The following is a 24271-nucleotide window of genomic DNA, read 5'->3' on the forward strand; positions in this document are numbered from 1 at the left end:
ATTTTTATATTTTTTAGTCATCTGTAATGAAACTTATATTTTACCGAGACGTGAAGTAAACTGGCCGGGACACTGGATTTTTGAATGAAAATCGGGACTGTCTAGGATCCCGTTTGAAAATCGGAAAACAAATACTAAATCCAACATTCACTGATTTATGGCGTATTTAACACAGCTATTATTAAAGAAACACTGACAATCACATGGGATCTAGTATGGGGCGCCTCGATGAGAGGCTCAGAAGGACAGTGTAACCTCCCCAAAAAATTCTCATTTGAAAAATGTGGAAACACGATTGCAACATTTAGATTCTTCTTTCAAATTTTAAAAATTGTTTTTAATGATGCATAATGTTGCTTCTCATTAGATGTTATGTAAGTATGATGTAATGTGCATGCTCATGTTTATCATTTGGAAAAAGTAGAACTTCATTCGAAAATTTGAGAATCCACCTCTCCCCCCCCCCCCTCTCATTTTATTTCGGAGTGCCCCTGCTAGTAGTTAAGACCTAAGTGACCGAACTAGGTATCAAATCAAAGTTATGAAAACACAATTAAAGCAAAAAATAGTAAACAACGAAATACTTTTAAATTATAGTGGTAAAAAAAAAGTCGCAGCAAAAAAGTTGTTAAAATAATTTTACGAATTTTCATCCCCGTAAAAGGTTTATTAATTAGTATGAAGCATAAATTATGATGATTTTTCTATAAAAATCAAGGTTTTATAATTATTTTTGCTTAAGTTGTTCCAAGGAATTGAAAGATCATATGACTTGTATCAAGCAATCGCACAGATTAAATAGTGATTTGAGATAAATATCAGGCTTTGGGCAAATTGAGATCAATGAAAATTCTGGATTTGTTGCTTAATAAAGTACAAATAGTTAAGCTCTGCTGAAGTTTTATTTTAATTATAAAACGGTTTAAACCTTTATTTATTTTTCTCTATTTATTATTATTCCTTTTTTTACATAGTAGAATAGTTATAAATTCTCACTTAACCATTTCCCCATTTCCATCTTCCTACAAAATACTGTAGATCTTAAGCAACTCCATAGAAATTTCCTTTACTAAGAGTCAGGTCCCATTTTTCTGAATTTCTTCCCCCTCTTAATGAAAAAAATTCCGAGGCTCTTTATTTTTTATTGAAAAGAAAAAGCTACAAACGATTCAATTTTTGATTTTTTTTTTTGAAAACTATTCATTTTCATATACTTTTCCATTTTTAATAACAATAAAAAAAATATTATTATTGTTCTTTGCTAACAACTGAAGTTTTTTTTTTTTTTTTTTGTATAAATGTTAACACAATAGCTGCCTGGTGTTGTGCAAAATTTTTGCTCTTACTATATATTGTTTATTTAGTTTTTTTTTTTACTTATACAGAATTGAAATTGTATGCTTAGAGATAAATGTTTGTTTTTCTTTGTGATTAAGATAATTATAAGCTGAAGTATTAGACAGAATCGGTGAATTTAAAATGTTTCTGATATTAATGATTGAAATTTGCGACCAAAACCCAAGGCCAATCAGTTAGAGTAAATAAATTTGAAAAAATATCCCTTTTTTTTAATATTTTTTATAATGTGTTTTGAGTACAACATCTGCCTAAATGTGCGTAAAACGCGACGTAAGTGCACATAAAAGTTGAAAATTGATCTTTTACGTGTACTCTTTGGTTTTTTTTTTACAGCATTGTGATTTTATAACAGTTAAAGTTCCTAAATTATATGTTAGTAGCGAATAAAGCCGTAGCTATAAATTTATTTCCAAAAGGATACTTAGTTTGTTTTTGTTCAATTTGAAATCTCACGGCTTTTATTTATTAATTTATTTGAAATGTAATTGAATGTCATTGTCGTCGATTAAATTATGTTGCATCCATTTACAGCACAATCATTAATTAAATGTAAATTTTAAGCTTAGAAGAAAGAGAAGTGGATATTTCATTCTTGGAATCAAGTTTTGCTTTTAGCAGATGCTTTCAATAAATAGCAAGGAGGTTTGTTTAGAAATCTTTGCGTTGATAAGAAGGATGCACTGAACCTTGAAACCCCAACCTGATGAAAGGGTATTGTTTGCATGTGTGAATACAGAAGGTGGGCCCCTGCGCTCCGGGGTGCCGCTCTCAGGAGAGGGGAAAGGAAACGCAGGATTCTACGCCTTGGACCGTTTGACAACGAAAATTTAGTGTCAGAAAAATACGTGTAAAATGCTAGCGACGTGATCTTGCTACGGCGTGATAAGACGTGCAAAACCGCCGGTAAGTTAAAGAACTGAACAAATACTAAAATGTAAATGAAAAATTAACATTAACATAAATCAGTGGTGACCATCAGCTTATTAAAAATTGACAAATAGTAGAGCAAAAGCACTGAATATGGGGCACCTTTCGTTTTTGTTACACAACTACAGTAAACTCCTTATTATCCACGGAATAGGGTGGCACGGCAACCGAGGATAAGGGAAAACCGCAGATAATCCGAAGAGGTAAAAAATGATACTTAGTGTATACAATAGCTAAAAAAATATCAAACACTCCCACATACATTTAATTATTGTTGAAAACTGCTACATTGCGTCCACAAATATTGAATTAAAAAATTGCATGTAAAATCTAAAAACGAACAATGACCAGTGGTGTTTCCATAGGGTATAATATAGGCCGTTTATTCTCAAGCATTTTTTAGACATTTAGCGTATACCCTCAAGCTTCAAAAATTTTCATATTATGAAATATTATGTATATGATCGCATACACATATTGTGCATAGCTGATTACTGGGAGTATACCCTCAGAAAATTTGATGAGAACATCACTGACAATAACACAATCATAAGTTTGAAAAAAAAAGGAAGAAAATTATGAAAAAGACCCACAGATAATCCAACCGCTGATAATCGGAGTCTACTGTATAATGATTCAGAAAAGCGTAAAATGAAATTCAGCCTTCTGGGATTATGATCATTTGGTTTTAAAAACCTAAACTAAAAGTTTTGGCAAAAACTTTTCAAAAAAACATTTGAAAAACTTTGACAAAAGTTTTCAAAACTCAGAAAAAAGTTTGTTTACACAGGATCACTCCTGTTATGGGGTACAAAAAAAAAATTATACTAGAAAAAAACTATTTGATTTGACCCTGGAATGACCCTGTGTGATATACACACAGGACCGATTTTATTTTTACTCTTACTTCTTTCTTCTCTTTTTCTGAAAAAAATAAACTTGCTCTGCCTCATAGTTTGTATTTTGCTCTATATTGTACCCTTCTCCATTTTTGCATTCTTCTCCAACTTGATTTTCATTTTTAATCGTATGCATTCTATTATACTTGAAATTTAATTAATATTGAATCAATAAGTACTTAACATTACTTCAGAAATAATAATGACACATAATGTTATAATTTTCAGCGTATAAGAGCGATGCAACTTGATTAGTTGCGCTGCAAAAAAGAATTCAGAGCTGTGAAACAAGCAGACACCTATAACCTCCACAATTACAGCTGTTCTGACCAGAAACAGTCACAACACAATGAATCAGCTTTTATAGACAAATAGTTCTAACCTTTTTTGTTGATGTTGGATGCTTGTAGGAAAAAAAAGCTATACCCCATAGAAGGCACCATAATATTAGGTAATTTTAACAATAATAATCTCTCATGTTACAGCAAAAATTTGCAAAGAAAAATGTAAAGTAGGAGCAGCTTGTTTTGTTTAGTGTTTGGTGCTTCAGGGAATCAAGTTGTCATAATTTTCTGACTTATGGAGACATCATCAAATATAATTTGTGAGTGCGAAGTAATTGAAAAATGAAATTATAAAAACATTAACCCAAATGTATTAGAAGTCTCTCCCAAAATTGACAAAAGAATAAAAAATATCAGCGAACTGAATCACTTCATCTCATTTCAGGACTACTCATAGTAGGCGTACAGATGATATGCATATACAATGAAAAAATAGAAGGAAAAGAAATATTTTGGCATGAAAATATCTTCAACAACAACTTGAGTAAACCAAATCTTAAACTTTCAAGAAAGGCTCACTGATTTTGCTCATCATTTCTTCACTCAAGTGTGTTTCTTTTAATAAACGTTCTTTCCAAAAGCTTAAAACATCCCTAAAAGGAAAATTTCTTATAGACCAACTGAAACTTTAAAAAATGTGCGAAGGTGTAACTGACTACAAAATCTGCGAAATAGGGAAACAAACCCATTTTAAGCAACAGGAAGAGCTGCAAAGCTTTGTGGCTTGTAAAAATCATTATTCCATATGCTATCTCATCTTGGATCACACTTCCTGATCCATATTCTAAAGTGGATCCACATATGTCAGATAGCAACATAGAATACTTGAAGCATTCCACATCTCTGCCACAGATTGACACAATATAAGGGGAGAAAAGCTAACAACATCAAGCTGATTATAGCTTTGTTATCAATTTAGTTACTTTTGGAAGATTTAGGAGTGATTACTGAAACAAACATACAAATGCAGTTGATAGACATAGAATAAGAAAAGAGTGAACAAAGGTTCAAAAAGAATATCAGCGAGGAAATGAAAAGTAGATAGAGAGAGAACCACTGAAAGAACTTTATACTAAATGAACATAGAACCGAACGCTAATGCAAGAGATTATAGAACACTTTAGTGCTTGTATTGTGCACATAGTACAAAAACTTGTTGTAAGCAGTCCTTGTCGTTTATGGCCAATTTCCTCTTGCAACCCACCCAGCGTGGCACAATAACAGGCAGAATTTATGGTTTATCATGTTTTGTCAATGCAGCCATCTTCTAACTGACATTTCATCCTGTTAATGGACACCCAACTCAGTCCACCAGTACCATTTGAAAGCTCTTATCATCTTCGTTATTTTTAGGGTGACTTTTATTCATACAGAGAATCTGAACACCCCTTCAGAGCTCTTGTTACATTTTTGAAACACCTACATTGTTAAAAATAATAGACTAATTCATAACTTAATATTTGATTATCGAAAATACTAGAAAATTCGGTTTTTCTGAAAATGCCGGGATTGCTGTATTTTTGAAGATGAAAATACCGCACAATCAGTAAAGTAATGTAAAGCAACCACCACATTGAATGTTTACATTTTAGATAGAATTCAGGCTAAGCTTTAAAATCATTAAGCTTTAAAATAAGTTTTGCACACTATAGGGCTCCTTCCTGTACTTCGGATTTTAGATTTTCTGGGGCACTTTCATTTCCAGTTAGTTCAAATGAAAAAAGTCGGACAATAGTCTTTAAATTTCATAGAAATTTGGAAGCAAATATGACAAGATATTTACCAACAATAAAATATGAACGTAATTATAACCAGCAAAATGGACAGTTAATGGATTCACAAAGAAGAAAAAAAATATCTTTTGAACAAAATGCATCAATCAGCAGTGCTGAACAAGAACACACCATATTAAACCAAGACAAAGATTTTGAGCTTTGTTTCAAAGCTTACCTTTTTCTTTAGCGGCCTTCAAGAGCTCTCTCAGACAGTTTTCTCTTCCGTATTGTGCAGCTGTGAAGATAGGAGTCATACCACACTCATCCTGAACGTCAATTTGGGCACCATGACTCAACAAACTGCACACTAAATTAGCATCCTTGCGGTTAGCTGCCTCGTGGAGAGGGGACCACATACTGCAGTCTGTGGCATTTACATTTGCATCAGCATCGAGCAAAAGTTCAACAACTTCCCTGGAATCATTGCGCAGGGCTGCAAAAAATAAAAGCAGTTCCAGAAATTTTAGATATTCCCTAAACATATCAGCATATGTCCTTGAGAAATAATTTTTAGTGTATGTCCTTTAGAAATAATTATTAGCGCATGTCTTTCAAAAATAATTACGGACTTACAAAAAAAGGTAAGTTTGTAGAATAATGGCATACTGGCACTGGTTGGCCTGCTTACTTCCAGAATTGGAAAAAAACGAAAAAACATCTCCCAGATCCCTGCTATGTTTGTACCTCATGCTTTAATTTTACATTTTAATGGAACTTTTAATGTTTACTAGCTACCAAGTGGGCTAGATTAGCCACCTACGGCAGAGTTATCGGCCTTGCAGTGTACGGGGGCTCGCACTATCCACCTCCGGTGGGTCAATGTACAACTCTGTTCTTCCAAAGTACTAAAGGACGGTGCCTTCCACGCTGTACTTCCTTTGGCTTCACTTAGTGAAAGAAATTTAATGGACGTTTTCAGCACGTAAATTACGTTCTTTCATAAGAAAACATGAAAAAAATGATCGCATCAAAAAACACATTGCCTGTGTCGGTACATTAATTAATAAACAGTGTATTAATATTTAACAGTGTATTAATATTTTATTTATATAATGACGCAGCTTTAGAATCATTTGATTCTGTTTTGTACACCTTGCAACTATACCACTAACTTTAACTATTCAATAACTTTTTCTTTAAACAGAAAACAGAGAAATTATGAATGCAGGATCCCCGGTAGCAGAAACTGCTAGACGCGAGAAGTGCGTCGCAGATTTTTCGGCGGCCAGCAGATAATTTTACCAAAGAACAAAAAGAAAGAATAAATAAATAAATAAATAAATGAAAAAAAAAAGAAAGACAACTTGGCAAAGATCGTTTGGAGATCGCTTTTTGAGCGATGCACGTTTCAGCATTTCAGCTAGAAACATAGTCGCCATATTTGATCATTCACAAAATCGAAGTAGAAAAGTGCAAAAGTCTTCAAAAACAAAGATGAATTGGATGTTTTTTTTTCTGCCAAAATATGAAAATAACTTAAAATGTGCAGCAAATCGATTTTTTTAATTTTTTTAAATAATTTTCTTGAGAAATGAAAAATTTTATGTGAACATTTTACCTTATCCTCATTCCTTTGGACACAAAAGTGATAAAACGTTTCAACTAAAGTTTAGTCTCATGAGGATTTTTATTCAAAAAATATTTTTTTGCAACAAATTCAGAAAATAATATCTTAATTTTTAGCATAGTCGCCATGTTTGGTCATTCCAAAGATGTTGGTACGCAAAACTCATGAAGTGCCTACGTTTTTAAAAATGGCATTGGATGTTTATTGTAATACAAACAGTTAAAAATTATGCAAAATGTGCCATTTTTTCCGGATAATTCTTAGTTATTGTCTTTAAAAATGCAAAATTTTATCATCCTCATTATTTTATCTTCATTGCTTTAGAGGTTAATGTGCTAAAAACTGACTATTTCGCCTAAATTGTAGTTTTTTAAGGATTTTGAATTTATTACTACTTTTATGTAACAACTTCAAATATCTATTTATAACCATGAATTTTTCGCGTAGACGCCATGTTTGGTCATTCTCAAGATGGAAATAAACAATACTATTACTTACTTAAGTTTTTAAAAACAGAATTGGATGTTTACCTCAACACATACTATTGAAGATAACATAAAGTATTTAATAAATCATGTTTTTTTTTCTTTTTATAGAATATTTTTTTTAAAAATGCGAATTATTATCATAACAGATGTATTTGATCCTCATTGATTTGAAGGCTTTGCTATAAGCTAAATATTTCATCTAAAATGCAGTTTCCTGCCAACTTCTCATTTACTAATTTAAAAAAATTTAAAAGCCTATTTCAACGCAAATTTTCCATATTAAAATTAATATGTCTCGAATAATTGTTTTTCATATTGTGCAGAGTTCTACTTATTTTTATGAAAGTAGTGAAAGCTGCTGCCTCCCTCTCCCTAATGCTTTAAAACTCAGCGACAGTGGTGGCCACTAAGTTTTTCGGGTCTAGTGGTCACTGGTCAGTTGGAAAATTGTCCAAGTCTTGACCTTCACAAAGGACTTGTGTAATTTATGAAAACTTAAAATAAAACTAATAATGGTGCTGTAGATTATTTTCAACTACTGAAAATAGTGTTGCAGACAGGCTAGAAAGTTTCTGCTACTGGGGCAGGATCAAAGTATCCTTGAGTCCCTTGGCTGCTTGCCAGAATGATGGGGAAAATTATGGGGAAAAGTGATTCTGAAAGAAAAACCGAGAGGAGAGAAAATTCGTTTTTAATCATTTCACTAATTAAAGTTGCAAAGCTATGCCATATAGTTAGCCAAACATGTAGCCAAGAAAATTATAAATCTATTGATACCTAGTTTGCTGCTCAGTTTTCTGTCGTTCGCCAGGAGTAGCGATGACATTGATAGATAGCCACATATAGTCAACTTTTATGAATATTAGATTAATAATTAGATATATATATTCATTCCGTAGGTCATTTTACATTTTAGTGGAGGTTTTTATGTTGTATTTTTACACTTTGATAGAACCTTTACTCTCATTTACTGTCTTGCTTAATTCATTTGGCAGATTATTTTACATTACGAAAACTTTAAATATTTTATTTAATGATTTTGCTTGTTATATCTGTAAACATTAAAAACTTTCTAGACTGTAAATTACATAAAAATAAAGACATCAAGTAGATCTGAAAAAAAAAAGATTATAAACATAATTATAGAAAATAATTTTTCCTTTATTTCTCACACATATCTTATTAATGAAATTTTATAACTACCCTACATTAAAGCCATTGTTCTTGATGGAGCAGCATAGAGAAAAAAGGCAACCTCTTTCTGTCATTAGAATTGGACATCACCAGTGCTGTAGTTGTGGGGGGGGGGGATGTTTGATGGAACTCACCTTGGAGTTTAGGGGAGACTCATCAAAACAAAAAAAAGATGATTAAAAAAAATATATATATATATTTCCGAGGACCTGCTCCCCCTTCCCCACAAACTACTGCATTGGACATCATCATATATTTTGCTCAATCCCATAGAGTTTTTGTTGATTCAATAGTCCAAAATGCTAATTTGATGATTCATGAATCCAATCCTAGCAGTAAAATAGCACCAAAGTTGTCAAACATTTTTCTAAACATACCAAGACATTTATTTAGGCCCTTCAAAAAAGAAGTTCATTTATGGAACATAATATTATGCCGTACCGATAACAGAAAAGTGTCAAAAAGATTCCATAGCAATACTTTTTGACAGATGAAAACTAAAGCTGACAAGCGACTGGGAATAAAAAAAAAAAAAAATTACACTATGACAAGCTTAGATTTAGCAGAACTAACGATTGGTAAAGAATCTGTGAGTAGAAGTACAAAATACAATCAACAATCTCATCACCTGCCAAAAGAGGACTTTCTTCTTCATTGTCAACAATATTAGGATCGGCACCATACTTCAAGAGCATAGACACAACACCAGAAGCATCTGTGCCACGTCTTCTTTTACAAGCCAATAGAAGTGCAGTTTCACCTTCATGTGTCTTCCAATTGATGTTGGTGTCCTCTAATAAAATAAAGAAGGATTTTATTTTTTAGATCAAAGGAGTAACATTTTTAGTAGATATATATTTTAACAGGGATGCCCACGAAAAGGGATTATGGCGCAAGTTGCACCATCAAAATTGAAGGAGGGGGATTTTAATTTTTTTAAATTTATTTTTAATTTAAATTATTTATTTAATTGTTTACATTTTACTTCATTTATTTATTTAGCTTTTGTGTGCATGTGTATGACATCAAAAATCAGAACTTTTCTGATAAAATAATAATAATAATAACAATTAAAAATAAATAAAAAACATTTTTTAAATATAAATAAAATTTAAAAAAAAGAGCTAAAAAATAAAAAAGGGAAAGAGTGTTGCGAAAAATGAGGGGGGAGGGGCTTTGCAACATTGAACTTTTGGGGGGGGGGGGGCATCCCTGAATTTAAATAAGATGTAAAAAGATGTATTAAAAGAAAGGGTTTTCATTTCAATTTCAAAGAACTTTGAGCAGGATGTATACTGTACACCTGTTATTTCCCCGTCAAATTTAAACAAATACATGTTATATGTCAACATTTTTGTTGAGCTTACTCATGTACACAATAACATCAACACTAGTACAACTTACAGAACACAATTGCTGCATCAACAATAGAATGCAAACAAGGTTGTGTCATAAGCCATCAGCAGATAAAATATGTTCTGCATGATTATGTAAACACAATGCAAAAGCATGAAAAGCATTTTTAAAAAAATTCAATTTAATACGTTTATAATCCTCAGATATGATGTATCCTGTATACACTTTCTTGTTTGGCAGGGAATAACAAAAAAAGCTCTATGTTAGGGGATGAACTTACGCACATTCTATACTTTCCTAAATCTCTCTGAAAGCAAAAAAAAAAAAGCTGGATATTTTCCTGATCTCTGTTCAATCTTTCAGATACTAAAGAAATAAACAATATACTAAATTATCAACTAATTTACCAATACATCAAAATGTTATTAAATACTTCTCTCACTAAAGCTATAATACACAGGCAAAATTATATAAATGAGATTAACTAGTAGAAATGTGTCAGTCTCAGTTTAACAAATGTTCATTTAATGTGTGTAAATATGTTTATGCACTACACATAGGTGCAAATTCATGCAACAAACTCTTTAAAACGTATAAATGAGCGGCTACGCAATTTTTTATTTCAAAAACAAAAAACAGATTTCTGTCAAAAACTTGATTTAACAATTTACAAAGATTACATCCTAATCCTAGCCAAAATTATTGGCTGACTGATGATTTGATTCAACTATTTTAAATAATTTTTGATGTTTTGAACATAAGTATTATGCATGACTGCAACACAATAGTTTTCTGATTAACATAAATAATTCTGCTAAGCAGAAAAAATATATGGATTTCATACATTTACAAATTTTTAAAACTTTCTGTTTCCCAAGACATTATGTAAAACTACAGTATAACTTTGATTTAACAATACATTTCACTGGTCCAGATTTGGCTGCATTGAATGTCTATGTTTCTTGATTTAACGATAACTTTTTCCAGTCCTTTGACTATCATTAAATTAGGGTTGTACCGTACTAAGAAATAACATTTATGTTTATAAAAAGATTATTTTTCCATTTTTACCAATTTTTCCAAAAAAAAAAAAAAAAAAAAAACTTACAGAAACTGGTTTTTTCACCACTGCCTTAAAACTTTTGGAAATTTTGCATCTGAATGTACAGAACTAAAAATGAGTTTAAGTCTCATTGAAATCCTACACAAATTCCTTTATAAAGGAGTTTAATAAGACCTCATTTGAAGTATGCTGTTCAGTTTTGGTCTCCTTATCTCGGAAAAGATATTTCTACGTTGGAAAGGGTTCAAAGAAGGATTACTGTACTAGTAAGGGGACTTTCAGATTTAGATTATGATACCAGACTTCATAGGCTTAAATGTGTATAGCCTGGAGCAGAGGAGAGTCAGAGGGGACATGATTCAGTTGTTTAAATTTATCAAAATGAAAGATGATAATGGGTTAAATTTTTGCACAGAAGGCAGGACAAGGGGTCATTGTTTTAAGCTATTCAAATCTCAGGCTAACCTGGAAATTAGGAAAAATTACTAATTTAGTAGGGTTGTGGGCATTTGGAACTGCTTACCGGAAGAGGTGGTAATGAGCAAGGGGGGTGGATAGCTTTAAGAGGACTTCATTTGGGACTAATTAACTAGGACCAGCCTAGCTGGGCCCAGAGCCTGTTGCAGGTCCTCACATTTGTATTTGTATAAATTCATGTGAAAGTAGTGTAAGTCTAAGTTTACCATATTTGCTGATTGACAACTCGATTGTAAAACTGAACAACAGTAGTGTTTTGTACAAAAGTGGCTACCAAACCATCAAATTACTTAAAATCTTAGTTTATGACTTAACTTGCTCCCAATGGCTTATTCATTGCAATTTCATTGAGGAAGTCAAAGAGCAATTAATTTAATGACTCTAATCTTACTATGTTTCAAAAGTGCTTCCAAACACTCAAGAGATGGACCCAAAGCGGCCGCTTCATGTAACGGTTTCCAACCACGGTTATCACTGACATCAACAGGTTTCTCCAGGTTTATCAGCTTAAGAAGACTGTCTCTGTTTCCTATTCGAGCCGCATGTCCGACTCTAGAACAAGTATCACTCCACTGCTCCGTAAAATCCATTATCTAAACCGCTTCATGGAAAAAACCAAATAAAAAAATAAGAAAAAAAAATAAACTTTTTAGTGCAAATTATAATAAATTTGACAAGAAAATGGTAATAAAATTAAAATAAGTATAATTTATTTTTTAGAAATTTGTAATAAAAAACGTAGCATTTAATACATGACAATATAAACAGCTTTGTAGATACATGTAACTCTTAGTTCAGAAAACAAATAAATAAAAATAGATTAATTTTTTTACCTATTTTTTGGAGGTTTAATCAAAAAGTTGTATAAATGAACATATCTAACCTGCCAACAATGTAATTTTTAAGACAATGACAAGGAAGGCTTGAGTTTTTTTTAGCTCCGGCATTCCGGCAAGTTGGAGGGAGGGGGTAGCTCCTTCCCCCCAGCCAAATTTGGAAAAATAATGAAATTAGGCATTTTTGTAAGTATTTTGTTGTTTTTTCCCTATAAAAGGAATTGAATACAAACCCTTTGCCCTCCATCCCCCCTGAAAAATTTTGAAATGACAGGTCTGTTTTCTTTTCAATTCTATATTCGTTTTACGCTCCCATTTTGTTTCATACGCACTACTGCATGATAATTTCTTACTTCCTGGTTTACTCCTTTTTCTTCATTTTTTCAGATTTGTTTTCTTTCATTATCAGAGTTGCATAGAAGGAAGTTACTGCTCTGATTCATCTAAGTTGAAAACACTTAAAACATAAGGTTGATGCACATAAAAAAGTTTCACTCGAATTAGGTACAGGGAGGGACGCAAGCTAGGTGAGCCTTGGGCGGCATCTCAAAATATAAAGAAATTTAAAACAAATTGGGAACTGAATTTTAAAGTCATTATTAATTAACTCTTTCAGCCCAGTAATAGCCAAATGCACCCGAATGATTTGACTCTTATAAGAGTCCAGAATATTTCCCACACCCATTGAGATCTAACAAGCGTGAACTAGGGGCATGTGCGCAGGAAAAAAGAAGCGATAGTTGACATGATGGACAATGAGAGGAATGTGTAGCAAGGTCAAAATTTCACTTCAACATGAAATTTTCAATGCTGGCTGTTTTTGCTTGGAAGAGAAGTCTAATTTTTCTGCTTCATTATTTACATTTTTGATTATTTTGAAATGACACTTGAGAAAAAGACATTAATGCAGGAAAAAATTAAAGTCATACTCTTTTACTCTGATTTTGATGACTCTGAAAACATGCAAATTGATGGGAAAAAAAAGAAGCATATGGGTCATTCTTCAAAATGTAACTTTTCTGTCACATGCCCTTTTCAGTAAAAACGTTAAAGAACAATTCATTTAACAATGATTTTTAATTTCATCAGAAATATATCGATTTAAACCTGCCAACAATTTTTTCATAATAATTTTTATCTTAGTATATTTTTGGTTCACACCATGTGAATTCTCACCTCTGTGGCATGTCACACACCTTGTGTAACTGTTTATGTTGCTTAATAACTTTTTTAATTAAAAGTATGATATTTATTTATTTATTATTCCTTTCACAAGTGTCTCAAATACTAATTGTTTAAGTATATTTAGTTTTTTAATATTGTGTTTTAGTTCGTTTTAGAAGGACAAGAAGTCATGGCACACAATAAATTCTCACCTCGGTCACCTAAACACAAAATGCCATTCCTCATTAACAAGGGGCAGTAATGACATCGAATTTTATTTTCCATGATGTAAGGGAGCCCCCTTGTTTATTTTCAGCCATAATTAAAGTTGTGAGTTTTTGTCGAAAAACAAACAGATAGATTTTGCTTTAAAAACTTAGTGTGGTTATTCTGACTTCTCACCTTTGTGGAATTTTAGGGATGTAAATTAATGTAAAAAAAGAAGTGAACATGTTTTCCTATGCTTAACATGTGCAGATTGTAGCAACGAAGAAAAAAAAAATTCCATGAAAATGTTATCTATTAAGCCTATATATTAATGGAAAGAACCTCACCTATGAATCTCACCTCCGTGACAGACCTTATCAATGTCATTATTTCTGAGGTGAAAATGACTGATGGAGGGGAAATACATCATTAATAGGCATTCTACCAAAATTATAAATTGCCAGTATAGCCTCAAATTTACTAAATACTATTTTTTAACGTACATTTGAAACTACTAATTAAGCCATACTTTAATTAAGAGAGCTTAATATTATATTCCTACTAATCATTAAAATAGCTGATTGCTTGCACAATTAGTAAAATTACAATTTTGATATTAAATTGGCCTTGATTTTTAAATATTAAAAGTTTTTTTTTTTTTTTTTTTTTTTTTTTTTTTTTTTTCATTTACGTGAACAAGGCATTTTTTATATTTTTTTATTAAGGAGTAAAATAATTGGAACTTAGCTGGGCCACTGTTTATGGTTACTTCCAGTAGGTAACACTTTCATGTAAGAATTAAAAAAAAGAAAAAAATTCATTTTTTTCAAAATTGAAAAATATTTGCGTTCAAAAGTTACATTTTCTGGAGAATGATCCATATGAAATTAGTTCAGAAACATATTTAAATTTTAATTAAGATTTAAACTGAAAACTCGACAATAGGCTTTATTTTCGTGAAAAATACCACGATAACCCAAATATAAAGAAGAATAAATTAATGTTGGGGTTAACTAATTGAAAAAACAAATGCGCAATGAAAAGAAAGTGTTGGGTCATTCCACGTCAAATCAACACAATTGGGAACAATTTTAGGACAGACCGTCTGAGATCTGGATGAAACTTGGTACATGAAGAGATTTAACCTAGTCATGAATGAAAATGTGGAAAAAAAATTTCTTTCACCTCATTCAAAAGTTATCAATTATTCAAATTTTCATTAAAAAATGCTACACTTTGAGATGGTTAATCCTGATTTTCTCAGAAACTATAAAAAATACAAGTTTAAAATTGGTCTTGTTATGAAGCTCTTTTAATCTGCTTTAGTTTGATATGCAACTTGATAAAATTAAAAAATATTTATTTTAAAATTTAATTTAAATAAATTTTAAAATTTAAGTTACTCAAAAATGGACAATTTTAAAATTCTGAAAAAAATTACAAATTACTAATGTGTTATCCTCTCACATCTCAGCAAGTTTCATGATGGGATCCTGATGGGATCATATAATACAGAGAGGACAAGTTTCGCATATCCGAGAAAATATGGGTTATAGTGCTAAATTGTTAATTTTTTATAGACAAAAAAACATTAAAATAATTCAAAGTGTTAGAATATTTACAATTAAATCTGCTTTCAACATGTTTACTATTTCATGCAAAAAAAATTCTACAAATGTTTCTTCTTATCCTGATTTGTTCCTACAAAATAACTAATTATTAAAAATATTAATCATCTAAATCTCATTTTATTGGGTAAAAAAAGAAAGAAAAAAGCAAAAGAGAGAACTCAAACAGTTAACTACACCCATTTCACCCCCTTTGCTAACAAAATGCAGGAGTGTCCACCTAGGAGGGAGGGGGGGGGTGCATAGCGCAGACTGCGAAGTTGAAATTGAGGGTGAGGGTTAAGGAGTATTTTTCTCTTTTAGGGAGAGCATTAGCTTTGGAGGGGGGGGGACACATTTGCTCTTTGGGGGGACACCTCTACAAAATGAAACAGGCTGGGGGGGGGGGCTATTGAGAATGAGATGGTTTAATCCATTTAATGGTTTGTTCCACGATCTCCTGGGTTTGTTTGAGGGGGCAGAAGTTCGTGACTGACCCAAAAACTACAGCTTTATTTTGCAAGATGAAGAAGTCTTTTCACTGGAACAGAAATCAAGCTATAATTCATTCTTTTGCTGTATACTTAAAAGATGAAAACAAACTTCAACACCATAGCTTCATAATAATCTTGGAATGTCTTGAGCACACAAAAGCTGTTCACCTAATTTAAGAAAAGCTAATATATTTTTTTAACTCAAAATTGGATGAATGGGTGAGACATTTTTTAAAATTTCTCATATATATATATATATCAGTGCACAGTACAAAAATAAAAAGAATTTTTAAAATCTATGCTGCCATGAAAGAGATTTTGGTATTAAGGCTGAGCAGCATTTTTCTGCCACTGCTCATTAAGGTGGATCGAAAAAAATTGTTTTTGGAATTTCAAACTGGCCAGAGTAAGAAAAGTTGTCCACAAGGACTAAACAATTACATGTGAAATTTCAAGTTGGTCAGATAATATCTTCATGCGCCGCAAGGCGCTCAAAGATCGCAAATTGAGCCGAAAAATGCATTTTTTCTTCTTTACGGAAACAGAGATTTTTAATAACTTTTCAAATCGGTCAAGGTGAAAAAAGTTATCCAATGGGGTGAAATACTATGATGTAAAATAACATCACAGTCCAATGAAATCTTCATGCACCACTTGGCAGTCGATTTGCAAATCAAGCCCTAAAATAGTCTTTTTATTACGAATGAAAAAAAATCTTAACTTTTGAGATCAACCACGGGTAGAAAAGTTGCTTTGTACAATTAAAATAATTCATACCTGCCATAGAAAGCAATTAATCGCATGATTCAATATTAATCAATTGGGTTTTCATTAATATTAACATTAAAAAAAAGGGAATAAACCATCCAACATTAGAACAAAAGGGAAAAGCTTTGATGGAACAAAATCTTCAAAAACAAAGATTAAATACAGTCTTAATATTTATGTTCCTATTCCTAATCTGTAGTTCTAAAGTTAGAGAATAAATTACCATCCATCACTTTTTCTTTTGGAATAATAGATCAAAAAGTAAATTGCTTAAAATATTAATAACTATATTTAGAACATGAACAAATTAATTCATATCAAGCATGAAGAAACGGCTAAATGTATGTGGAAATCTTGGCGTAAAGTGTATGAACAAAAGCAATTGAGAACTAAGTTATTTTTACAACAAAAATGATATGCATACTTTGAAATATGAAGAATGAATTAAGATGAATTTTACTCGAAACATTGGCAAATGGAGCTCTTGCAGGTATTTTTTAACATGTTATTCAAATACTCAACAGCCCTAAGCACAGTTCAAATGATCCATAAGCCACAGGTTTCCAAGCCCAGCTCTAGAGTATAGTTATAAATTTAATCTCCTGGATTTCTAATGGTTGAAAATCATTTATGCTTTTGAAAGTGTCTGAGTAATGTCCCATTACACCATTTCATGCCAGGCGTTAATGTTTTTACGAGTGCAAGAATGTCAGAATATCGAACATTTGGCTCATTATCTCGAAAATTATTTGCCAAGTAATCTCTAAGTATAAGACTGAGAATCCCCAATTTTAGTAAACTAGCACATGGTCATTTTGACGTAAACAGAGGTGTTGTATAACTTAATAGCTGCAAGTGAGCTTTGGAATTCTATTAATCTATTGAGATACTAAAATGAGAATTTTTGAAAAAGGTTATCGATCTTATACGAAGGAATAGTTTCTTTGCACAACAGGAAAATATTTCACTCTCGATGATTTGAGATGAAAGATATCACGTACGGCAGCTGGCCCTAAGAAGAATAATAGAAGCAAGAAAACTAACGAAATCCTTACAGTCTGCGAGAAAATTTGTTATTCCGGCCCTCAACATTGATGCAATGACTACACAAACCTTGACAACTAGCAAGAAATTGAAAAATGTGAGCCACCTATAATGAAAAACAATCCAGATTCTGAAATTTTAAATTCATTATCAGAGCAGGAATGCAGGCTTAACCCATTCCATAATCAGCCCCAAACCCCTTAACACGTATGCCGCAGATAACGAACGGAGTTGCTTTTCGCTACGTTGTAATAGCACATTTCTCCCCATTTTGCTATCGGGATTTTATTGTTGTTTTTGCTGTTCAGCTTGCATTCGAAAATCGCTTCGCTTTATTAGTTTTTTGGCACTGAATTAAATGCTGCAATAAAATACATGGTTGCTAATACGTGCTGAAATATTCATTAAATTTACACAGTAAATAACGGGAAAATAATAAACAATACAGGATAGGACGAAAAGCAATTATTTTTATAACACTAATTAATTTATTGATTTATTTTCTTTTTTTTTTCTCATCAGTATATCATTTTTTTTCTTTTTATACACTTAAGAAATCAAAACTGTTAAATGTAAGATGATATATCTTTCGAAAGGGCTCAACAAAACATTCTTCAAACAATTGATTGATCGATTCCACCTGTGAGCAAGGGAATTGAATGGACAAAAACGCTTTAACTATGGGAATGATTTTCTAAGAGGATAAGAAGTATTCTTCGGTTTTAGTGATAAGGTTTTGAATATTTTTAATTTCACAAACAAAAATACGTAATAGTTGATCATGAAAAAATAAAATAGATACTACAGGACAAATGAAATAATATCTTAAGTTCTTTTCGCTTTACTCATACGAAACAAAACATTTTGATACATTGTAACCCTTCAAAACGACCAATAAACACAGAGACATCCCTTTGCTTTTATCGTAACTTGGATGACTTTTAAATCCCTTCTGAGTGTCCAGATATCAGTTGCTCAAGCGTGGGAAGTATTTTAAAGATAAATGATTACAAAAGATCAAAACTTGGGGCTAATCCCCTATTTCCCTAAAGTATTCTTTTGTGCATGTAACTAAAAGCCCCCAGCTGAGAGAGGAATAACAGAGACGGCCTGGGAAACGTTGAATCCCTACGGAGGTGACCCCCTTGGTGTCTTGTGGTCAACCCTTCCACATTATTTCCTTACAACAAATACAAAAGTGATGACCAGCAACAGGCTCTGGGCCCAGTTAGACTGGTCCTAGTCAATTTACAATCCCCAGTGAAGATCAATGGCCCTCTTAAAACTATCTACTCCCTTGCTCATTACCACCTCTTCTGGTAAACTGTTCCAAGGTTCCACTACCCTGCTAAAATAATAATTTTTCCTAACATCCATGTTAGCCTGAGATTTAAATAGCTTAAAACAATGACCCTTTATCCTGTTTTCAGTGCTAAACTTCAGCCACGTAACATCTTTCATTTTAATAAATTTAAACAACTGAATCATGTCCTTTCGGTCTCTTCAGTGCTTAAGACTGTACATTTTTAGCCTTCTAAGCCTGGAATCATCATAAGTGAGAAAGTCCATTTATTAGCCTTGTAGCTCGCCTTTGAACCCTTTCCAATACATTAATGTCTTTCTTAAGATAAGGAGACCAAAACTGAACAGCATACTCCAAATGAGGTCTTACCAAACTTCTATATAAGAGCAGAAGAACTTCTTTAGATTTGTTTGAAATAGATCTATTGATAAACCCAAGCATCTTATTGGCCTTGTTACTAGCAATGCTGCACTGTTGGATAAACTTTAAATCCTGACTTATTAACACCCCCAGATCAGTAACTTTGTCTGCCTGACTAATGACTGAACCTTGCAAATAATAACTTGTATACTTATTTCCATGCCCTAAATGTAGCACTTGACATTTCCCAACATTAACAGCCATATCCCATTTATCAACCCACTCCGTAATATGATCTAGATCCTCTTGCAGCTGTTTTGCTTGTTCTTCATTTTCTACAGTCCCCATAACTTTGACATCATCAGCAAAACAATTCATGTTCCCAGAAATATTTTTGTGAATATCGTTCATAAAAACAATGAACAAAACAGGCCCTAACACTGATCCTTGGGGAACCCCGCTTAAAACCTCACTCCAATTAGAATAACTTCCCCTTACAACTACCCTTTGTTTCCTTCCGGTCAGCCAGTTTTTTACCCAAATGAAAGTTTTCCCTCCTACTCCTATATCAGCTAATTTGCTAAGTAGAGCAACATGCGGTACCTCATCAAAAGCTTTTTGAAAATCAATGTAAACAACATCTACAGGCTTCTTATTGTCCAAAGCCATGGTAACTTTATCATAGAAATGTAATAAATTAGTTGCACAAGATTTACCCTTCCTGAAACCGTACTGAAAACTAGTCAATAGATTATTAGTCTCTAGAAAATTTACTATCTTAATTTTTATCAATGTTTCAAAAATTTTGCAAACCACCGAAGTTAGACTCACAGGTCTATAATTTCCCGCACTCCCTTTAGACCCTTTCTTAAAGAGCGGTGTAATGTTAGCCAGCTTCCAGTCCTCTGGCACTGTCCCGGAGTTATAAGAAGTATTGAAAATATTTACGATTACATCTGCTAATTCCTCCGCACATTCAACTAAAATTTTTGGATAAATATTATCAGGTCCTGGAGCCTTAGTCTCTTTAATTTTTTTCAAATGAAGTAAAATGTCATCCCTGGAAAATACAAAGTTCTCAAGCTGTACTATAGCTTGTGTCTTGTTGGTGTCAACTGTTGAGATACAGTTATCGTTAAAAACACTCAAAAAAAGTTATTAAGAACATTAGCAATATCACTATCGTCCTGAATTAAAATTCCGTGCTCATCAACCAGTGGCCCAATATGACTATTTCGAACTTTCCCCGAATTAGCGTATGCAAAAAACCTCTTGGGATTCCTGTTTATGTTATCTGCCAGTCTGCTCCTACTCTCTTTTCTGAATCCGTACCAGATACTTAAATTTACGCCTTGCCTTACAATATTGGAGCCTACCTGCACTGTGACCAGTTTCTCTAAACCTATGAAAAGCAGCTTGCTTGTAATTTAGAGCGTCTTTAGTTTCCCTGGAGAACAACATTGGCCAAATTTTAGTGTTGACACCCTTTCTCCTAAAAGAAAAATGAACCCCAACCGTTTTTGCTAGCTTTTCTTTAAACTCTGCCCACTGAAGATTCACATTGCTATTGTCCAATCTAGAAGAAAAAACTGCTTTCAAACTCTGCCTAAGTGCCACAAAATCAGTATTTCTGAAATTAGGCACAAACCTAAAATTCTCTACTTTGTGCGTATCAAATTTAATCCCAAACCTAATACTGTTGTGGTCACTGTCTCCAATGTGTTCCCCTACACATAACCCCTGAACAGAACCTTCCATACCACAGAAAACTAGATCCAAAATCACGTCCTGTCGAGTACCCTGAGTTACAATTTGATCTAAAAAACAGTTACCAATTACTTTCAAAAATTCCTCTTCTCTGCTATTACTATGGTAAAAATTATTCCAATCAATTCTGGAAAATTAAAATCTCCCATTATAATGACTGACCCCTTGCTTGAAATGTCACTAATAATACTAAACATCTGTTCATCTTGACCCTGGCTTAAGTTGGGTGGCCTATAAATGTTCCCTAAACGTAGCTTGTTGCCCTTATTGCTCATCAACTCCAGCCAAATCATATCAATCTCATTAGATTTATCATTAATTACCAATTCATTGCAAGTTAAAGTGCCTCTGACATAAAATAAAACACCACCACCTCTTTTGCCTACTCTATCTTGTCTAAACAAATTATACCCAGCAATAAATAATAAATCATCATCACTTTCGGTAGCCCATGTCTCGGTAACTCCAATAATATCCAACCTTTCGTCTATTGTTATGCTTTTCAATTCTTCCATCTTGTTCCTAATACTACGAGCATTTGTATAAAAAACCTTAAGTAAGTCCATCTTACCTTTATTTAATGCTGCGTGATTATTTGAATCCCAACTATTAAAATCTTTTCTCTTACTAGCCAGCCTATTTCCGTTTCTACTAAAATCCCAATAGTTAGTACCCATTCGAATTCTGCTCCTTAAAGCATGCCCCCCATTCCAACTTAGTTTTTTGATTCTGAATTCTCTATTCATTCAACAAAACAGTTTGAATCAGAAAGGAATTTCAAAGCAAGCTTTACTGCTTGTATTTGGGAACATGTCTTCAGAAGAAAAAGAAAAGAAAATCTTGCTTGAAATCGAGTTGGATCGTTTTTCTTTTTCTAAACATACTTGGATAAATTTTAGTTAGTTTCATAGGATTATTTATTATTTAAGGGAATTTTATTATTGAAAAGAAACCAAATATTTTATTTCTATTTTTTAAAATCTCATAAAAGAAGGTGGAATTAAAACATCAAAGCTATTTTAAAACAATAAATAAAATCTAAAACAGAAAGGGAGAAAAGGAATGTTTTGTTTCGTATGAGTAAAGCGAAAAGAACTTAAGATATTATCATTTCATTTGTACTGTAGTATCTATTTTATTTTTTCATGATCAACTATTACGTATAGTCAATGCGGTCGTCATAATTTTTGCTTGTGAAATTAAAAATATTCAAAACCGTATCACTAAAAATCCATTAAGGGTGCCGCGAATATAAAAAGTTATAATTTAAGTTTGAAACTGTCATCATTTAAAAATAAACAAAAAAAAAAAAAAAAAATAATAATAATAGTATACAAATAAATAAAAAGCGTAGTAAACACATTGTAATAAAAAAAACATACTCGTACAAAATTAAGATATGAAAGAGAATTAAAAAAAATAGTATTGTGTAAAATAAAGTATAAAATTTGAGGATTATGAAACATTTAGTTAAGGACACTTGTAAAAGACGGTGGATCTTTGATAACAAGAAAAAAATATTTCCGTTTCTTTGCTTTATTCAAGCATAGAAATATTGGTAAAATGAATAAGGAAATATTTTCACACTTGTTCATTATGAGTTCAAATGCCAGAATGCTAAGAAACAAAGCTTTCACGAAAAGATAAAAATGTATTGCCTGAATATTTAAAGCATTATGCGTGTCCCATCCAAGAGTACTTGAAAGGTTAATATCTTACTACCAAACGGCACGAACTTGAGGGTCACGGATTTGAACAAAATTCTAGATATAGGTCAATTCCCACTAGGTATAAGCGCAGGTAAAGCGGTTTGACTGCATAGGCCCTAGTTCGGCTGCAACGGGGATCAGAAGTTGATAATTTGGACACAGAATGCAACGGAGTTTCCTTTAAAATCACCATTTTTATCCATTTTTCTGCTACTGTACTGCAGTATGAGCCATTTGCATGCTTACCTTCGAATTGATTAGGTTGGATACTAATTTTTAATAAGCGGTTCTCAAACTTAAATTGGTTACTACTTTTAATTTCAATAACTTGAACGAAAAATAACATAGTTACAAGATATTTATTGTTTGCAAATGAAACTAATTATTTTCGTTTTATATTAATTGTGTGCTAGTAAAAAGTATTTATCGTTTGCTAATAAAAACATTTACTTTAACTGGATATTTATCGTCTGCTATCAAAGATACCCCACATTGATAAGCAAAAATGGAAGAGTTGAAAAAGCTCTGATTTATTGCACACACACACACAAATAAAAAAATAAAAAATCGTTTTGACTTTTCAAATAACTTAGATAGTGCCTATAAATAAATATGTGTTCTCAATTATACTCAATTTACTAACAAAAGATGCCAAAGGTGTTGGGAGATTGAACGTAGTGTCGAAGTTTGAAATTCCAATGGAAACGCCATTGCATTTCTAAGGCCAAACTAGCAAATTTGGGCCCTCGTTGCAGCCAAACCAGGGCCTATGCAGTCAAACCGCTTTATTTGCGCTGATACCTAGTGGGAATGGACCTATAGCTGGAATTTTGTCAAAATCCGTGACCCTCAAGGTCGTGCCGTTTGGTCATTAGTAAAATAAAATAAATTTCAACAACAGTTTCTTGAAATACTATCAGTTACATCTCTTTTGACTAAGGAAAAGAGCTTGATTACCACTCCCCTAAAAGCACCAGAACCCAACAGAGAAGCGCAATAACAGGGTTCTGCCCCTGGAAGTATCGCCGACACATATTCGGCCGAAGCAAAAACTGCTAGAAATGCCGTGACGACACAGGTTCGTCGAAGGCAGTTAGGAACCATTTTCTTGCTACGAGCCTGAATCGGCCGGGGCAAGGAAAGGGTTAAAATATTTCCATTCCTAACTTTCCTTGTCATACTCAGCAAGTAAAGTTTGCACAGAGGAATAACAACATGGCTTCATTTTATCCGCGATTCAGTCACAAGAAAGTATGAATACTTTCAATATGAACTCAGAGTTCTCTATTTAATTTACCCAAAGATGTTCTGCTTCACACAGTCAGTAGATCTCTCTCTCTCTCTTCCTTTTTTTTTTAATTTTATTTTACTGAACAGTGGTTAATTATAAAACATTCCTAACTGAAATAATGCAAAAAAAAAAAACTTTTTTAGGGCTCTTACCTGTACTTGAATCTAATTATAACATGTTATAACACTCAGGGCCGGATTTAGGGGAGGGCAGGCGGGGCTGCTGCCCTGGGGCCTCCACAATAAAGGCCCCCCCCCCCCAAACAGTAAATT

At 32.6% G+C, this 24271-nt stretch overlaps 1 protein-coding gene across 1 annotated transcript in view; it reads right to left on the reverse strand.

Moving 5' to 3' along the window:
- LOC129221203 (ankyrin repeat and SOCS box protein 3-like) overlaps positions 1-24271 on the reverse strand; it is a 34152-nt gene that overhangs the window by 6405 nt on the left and 3476 nt on the right. Inside the window, exons 2-4 of the mRNA XM_054855654.1 lie at positions 11841-12050; positions 9182-9346; positions 5480-5737 (exon numbers count right to left, since the gene is read on the reverse strand). Of these exons, the coding sequence (XP_054711629.1) occupies positions 5480-5737; positions 9182-9346; positions 11841-12039 (622 nt within the window). The 5' untranslated portion in view covers positions 12040-12050. The remainder of the gene's footprint in view (positions 1-5479; positions 5738-9181; positions 9347-11840; positions 12051-24271) is intronic.

Source organism: Uloborus diversus, chromosome 4, assembly GCF_026930045.1.
Source record: "Uloborus diversus isolate 005 chromosome 4, Udiv.v.3.1, whole genome shotgun sequence".
NCBI lineage: Eukaryota > Metazoa > Arthropoda > Arachnida > Araneae > Uloboridae > Uloborus > Uloborus diversus.